Genomic DNA, 6,000 nt, shown 5'->3' on the forward strand with positions numbered 1-6,000 from the left:
ACTACAGTGCCTTTGATGAATGACCTTTGTGTCAAAGGTTATGCTTAAAGGGTGCCAGAGGAGGAATTGGAATGAACTGATGGCAAGGTCTGGTACATCCCGCACCACATCGCACGACATCCTGCGCACCACAGTGTTTACCATCCCACTAAAAGGAAGACCATGGTTGTTTTTGACTGTGGGGCAAGCTTCCAAGGAATCTCTCTTAATGCTCAACTCCTACAGGGACCAGACCTGACCAACGGGTGTCATAGTTGATTTAAGCACCTTTTTACCTGTGTAGGAAGGAAAGAGGGTGACCGGGGGCGCTGTACTTTATGTTGACCGCTAAACTTCGTTATGCAACCTGCTATTTTGCGTTTGATCGATTTAATCTATGAGTTTGTGCATGGACAATCAGGTAGACATTCTTTTTTCTTTAATAAAAGTTTAAACACATTTTTACGGATTGCAGTGATTTTTGGATCAGCGCGTCATTCAATTTAGTAGGCCCTACCTCAGCCTCTCAGCGATGTTTGTTTTCACGAAGTCGCTGACTATTTACATGGCCGGTTAGCTCAGATGGTCAGAGCATGGTGCTAATAACGCCAAGGTCATGGGTTCAAGCCCCATACTGGTCAGTTGTTTGTAAGAGATGCAATGCAATCATTTACAAAAGCTTCTCTGAATTATAGAAGATGGCAGAAATATTACTCACTTAATGAAATATCCAGCATGAACTGAGTTCTAACTGCACCAGTGTGTTTGTTCACTCACTATTATTGCCAGTATCCCACCCAAGTTGCGAACAATGAGATGCTAGTTTCAACCACAAAGGGTCAGGTACTCAGTGTACTCTGAGTGTACTCAGATTGTTTTGTTCTTAGTCAAATGTTGGTCTTGTTTTTTTCAGCATGTGTATGAAGTAACTCAAGACAGCATAGACACACATTTTTACTAGCTTGCTGGGAATATGTCCTCAATCTGGGATTGAGGACATGACCAGTAGAGGTAGAGATTCATCGTTTGGTCGTTGAGGCAGAATAATTAGTTAGGAGTTGACAACATGTCCATTATAATTTTAGCTTTGAAATATAGTGATTGAAATTTACTTGACATTTTGACTGTTAATTACATCAGCCAATTTCAGCTGATGTTTAGCATCATAGCCCAAAGGCTGATAAGCCATCTGGTAAAAAACAAGCTGGTGGATACATTGGTCCAAAAAGCTAGAATTCCAGGGTTCTCTGGAACGTTTAGAACACACTAGCATGATCTGGCACCAAATCCTATCAGCCAAGTGTGAGAAGCGAGATCTACATATCATCTTCCTTGATCTTGTGAATGTATTTGGGTCAGTACCACATAATGTCCTCTGTGCTGCTGTCGACTTCTTCAAAGTACTAGAGCCTATCACAAAACACAATCAAAAATGCTAACAATGTACTCCATATACAAAATATGTATAGTAGATATTATTTACGATATTTAAAAAGCTAACTGTGAGACTGATAAAAAGGTTGAAGAAAGAGAAAACACTGTGTGGAGATCAAGTTGGACGCGAGAGTAACAGTCTGGCATCAACAGGAATTGAACAGACGGGCAGTGCGAAAAATGGAAGTACATCACATTACATTGTGCAAGTAAGGAATTTAACCATGAACATGATTGCTCAGGCTGCAAAATCATACCAGGCTGCAACTTCTTATCAAAGGATAACTCACAGCTTTGATTATCTCCTTCATAGAGATTGAATGTTCTTTGATCTTGCCTAAGATCGACACCCTGTGATTCAGTCTCTTTTGCTGCATTGTTTCTCAGAGTGGAAGTTAATAAAACTCTCAAAAGACAAACTTTATTTTTCAGGTTTGCACCACAACGCAAATGCTGAATTCCTGATTTTTCCATTCAACTCAGCCACATTTTGTGAAATAGGATTACCAGGGGCGAGAGCCTTCAAGCTGAATGGACAGTTAATATGAACTAAAGCTGTTGGCAAGATCACTTGATTCATTTCAAATTAGAAAATCTAAGACAAAATATGTATCATGCCCAAAGGAAAGGAAGCTAAAGGGTTTAAGGTCACCCTCAAGATAGCCAAAAAGGCGATACGGATGACACCAGATGGACATCGCAGATTGACCCTTAGCAACATGGGTATAACCATCTTCCCAAAGTGTCTCCTCAAGCTCACCAATTTCGATGAGTTGGACCTCAGCCGCAACCTGATTAGGAAACTCCCAGACAGCTTTGGGAATTTCTCATCACTTAGATGGCTTGATTTGCACAGCAACAAACTGGAGTCTGTGCCAGAGTCAATCGGTAACCTGGTGGTGCTTAGCCACCTCAACCTCTCTAACAATTTCCTAACCTCGGCAGGTTTACCCTCCACTCTGGGTTCTCTTATCAGTCTGAAGTGTCTCAATCTGGGGATGAACAAGCTGGACAACCTACCTCCCACTATGTTGGCTCTAGACAGTCTCCAAGAGTTTTGCCTGTTTGATAACCTCTTCATCAACCTACCAGACTTTCTGCATGTCCTAAAAAACCTCACCAAATTAAACATGAAACGAAATCCTCTATCGTATGTTCAGGAGGATGGTGAGGAGCTGCTACAGAAGAAATCTAAACCAGAGGAGGAAATGTACCTGGTATGTGAGAAGAGCCTGTGTAGGCCATGCTTTAAAAGATGCAAAGAACAAAGGGAAAGGCTTACAGGAGGAGAAGTAAGTAATATGATTGAGGAGAAAAGGATAAGGACTTATGCAGGACTGATGGTGCCAAACTCAGTAGCTGCACTCAATCAGGATGTGTGGAGAATCAGATAGGTGGAGCAAGAGACAATAAAGAACCCAAAGAGCTGTTGGAATTAACAATCTGAACAAATGGAACAGGTGTCATTTTAGGTGGCCACAAAATTTACAATTATGTGTCCATAATATTTCACTATATGTCACACAACAATTTTTTACTACTTTCCATTTGAGTAGATGAAATAAAAAAGAGGTGATTGTGTTACATCCTGAAAATGGAGATAAAGAATCACTAGAGTGATGTGAGTGTTATTTCCTCAGTAAGAACCTTACTGAAATGAATTTGTACAAAATAAACAATTACATAAGAAGAGATCCACAGAGAGTGCATACCTTATTTACACTAAAACAGTATTCAAAGTATTACCTGAGATATTTCTCACTGTCTCCGATACTATCAAGTACAAAATAGCTTAATCTCAGTACTCACATATAACACCCTTCAGAACTCAGTTAAAGTTCATCTGTGTACATGTAGATTCACAAAATGGTGGCTTCACTTGACACAGCTACAACTAAACCATTTACACACGGGAACTCACATACACGCAGTACTTCAGTACTGTCAGCAAAAAACTCAGCTCTAACATTCTCAAAATGCAAGAACATTCTCTAGAAACTTGTGACAAAATCATACCGACATGTTAATTCCATTCAAAATCCACAATATATCTGAAAATGTGGATAAAGAATCACGAGAGTGATGTGATGTTGTTTCCTCAGTAAGAACTTTACTGTAATGAGGAAAAGACCAGGGTTACCCCTAGGTCAGTGGAGACCAAAGCAATCGATCTCAGACCCCACATCAAGACTACTATGTAGATCACAGTTTAACGCTATTATAGCTTAAAGGGATAGCTCACAGAAAAATAAAAAAATTCACTCATCTACTCACCAATATGACGATGAAAGGGTGGGTGAGGTGTTTAAGTCCACAAAACACTTCTGGCGTCTCAGGGGTAAACAATGTTGCAGCCGAATCCAATAAAATGTAAGTAACTGGTGACTCCTTCTTCAAACGTAATAAAACAACAGAAAATGTGAAAACAGAACGAGGTGTAAATTATGCCGTTTCGAGTCGAAGATGAATGTCGGGGCTTGCGGACACTTGAATGACACCACACGAGCAGAATGGAGGCATGTACTTTTTTTTTTTTCTGTTGCTTTATTACATGTAAAGAAGAGTTCGCCTTCGCTAAGACACTGCTTACCCCTGAAACTCCTAAGTGTTTTGTGGACTCAAACACTTCGCCCAGCCCTCGGTGGTTGCATGGTTTTCATGAAAACCATGCATGTTGCTCCGAAGTCTCTCATGATGTATCCCTGAAACCTGTTCCATTAACCATCTGGAGAAACAAGGAACACTGGTAGCTTTCCATTCGCTGAGTTGTATTCTCTTTGCAACTAGCATACGAAACATAAGGGTCTGCTGTACAGTTTGTGGCAGTGCAAGAGAACCTACATAACAGCCAAACAGGGCAACCAGTGCGTCAGGTTCAATTTGCAGATTTACATCTGTCACATACATCAGATACATTAGGTTACATTATATACATTTTTTCTTTGGAATAATGTAATCTGTGCATTACTTTAAATTGAATCAACTGCAACCTGGCATTAATTGAGCCCATATAGTTCCTCTCCATCCCCTCTCTCCACATCTTGTCGGTCAACTCTACACCTAGATTTGCCTCCCAGGCAGATTTTATATATTCTGATGATACAACAGACTCATTAGAAAATAGTGTCACAAATTTTTAAACAAGATGTTTAGAATTAGGATGTTGTTTCATTAAAACATAAAAAGGATGTTCCTTTGCTGGGTTTTCAAAGTTTTTTATATTATTTTTAACAAAATGTCTAACTTGTAAGTAACGGAAAAAGTGAGCTTGAGGTAGGGAGAAGGTTTCTTTCAGCTCCATATAGGATGCAAAATGATTATTTATGTACAAGTCTGCAATAGTAGTCAGTTCTTTATCCTTCCATTAAATAAACGCCTGATCAGATCTAGATGGAATAAAATTATGGTTAAAACAAATAGGAGAATGTAACGGAAATGTTTCACTGTTTTAATCTTTTTTTAAATTTTAAGTGAATTTTTTATTACAAAATTGTCCTTCAATAGATGCATTGAATAATCCTTAGTAGAAAACAGAAGAGCTGACAGAGAGCTGTTTCTTGCAGCGTTCGATTCCAATTGCAACCACCTTAACATTTAATTAGCGAGAGGAGTGGAGGAAGGGATAATGGGGGGTCCGATAGAATTAATTAATTCCCCCAATATCAGTATGCCGCCTTATACTAATGGCCAGAGGCTCGAGTGCTAAGTTAAACAGCAGAGGACTGGCACAGCAGCCCTGCCTTGTCCCACGCTTCAGGTTAAAAGGTAATGACCTGTTCCCATTAGTGAGAATGGCAGATGTAGGACAAGCATAAAGCTTCTTGATGAGTGATAGAAAAAATTCACCAAATCCATAATGTCTCAATGTGGCGTGCATATATCTCCTTTCAATTTGATCAAACACCCTTTCTGCATCTAACGAGATAACTACATAATAATAATCTTCGGGTATTAAGAAAAGAGAATCTGCCCGATACAAAGCCTGTTTGATCAGGATGTATTAATGAGGATATATGCCTGCCCAGCCTAGTGGCCAGCATTTTTGCTACCAATTTCTGATCATAATTTAATAGACTGAGGGGTCTATATGCCAGCGGATCTGAATCGTCCCTCCCTTTCTTAAGTATTAGACAAATATTTGCCTCATAAAAAGATTGTGGAAATATCCATCTGGACCTGCAGCCTTACCGCTTGGAAATTATTTTATTGCCTATTTAATTTCACAAACAGTAAGATTTGTATCTAGATCAAGTTTAGCAGAGTCACTTATTTTAGGTTATTCAACAGAATCTAGGAATTTCTCGATATCTTCATCAGATGCATTACAGCTAGAGGTGTATAACTTTGAATATAGCTCTCTAAAGTATTAATTTATATCACGTGGATTAGTTAAAGTTTCACCAGTGAAAGACTTGAGTTTAAGAATGGACCTACTTGCCTGTGAACCCCGCAACTGCCTGGCCAAAAATGTACCTGGCTTATCATTCAATTCAAATTGGTTTTGTCTCAGCTTAAGTATTTGCTTATTAACTTGGTCACTCAAAATAATGTTATATTCACTCTTCAATTTCTAATGTAATATAGATC

General features: G+C 39.1%; 1 protein-coding gene and 1 long non-coding RNA gene across 2 annotated transcripts; both read left to right on the forward strand.

The window, feature by feature from the left end:
* The first annotated feature begins 332 nt into the window (after positions 1-332).
* On the forward strand, positions 333-5,788 carry LOC117767931. The gene is made up of 3 exons (XR_004614967.1): positions 333-472; positions 562-564; positions 5,778-5,788. It is a non-coding gene; the product is annotated as an uncharacterized LOC117767931 (long non-coding RNA).
* On the forward strand, positions 2,028-2,807 carry LOC117767881 (leucine-rich repeat-containing protein 18-like). Its single transcript, XM_034595848.1, has one exon. It carries the CDS (start codon positions 2,028-2,030, stop codon positions 2,805-2,807), a length of 780 nt encoding a protein of 259 aa, XP_034451739.1.
* Positions 5,789-6,000: the final 212 nt, after the last annotated feature.

This window comes from Hippoglossus hippoglossus, chromosome 9, assembly GCF_009819705.1.
Source record: "Hippoglossus hippoglossus isolate fHipHip1 chromosome 9, fHipHip1.pri, whole genome shotgun sequence".
Lineage (NCBI taxonomy): Eukaryota > Metazoa > Chordata > Actinopteri > Pleuronectiformes > Pleuronectidae > Hippoglossus > Hippoglossus hippoglossus.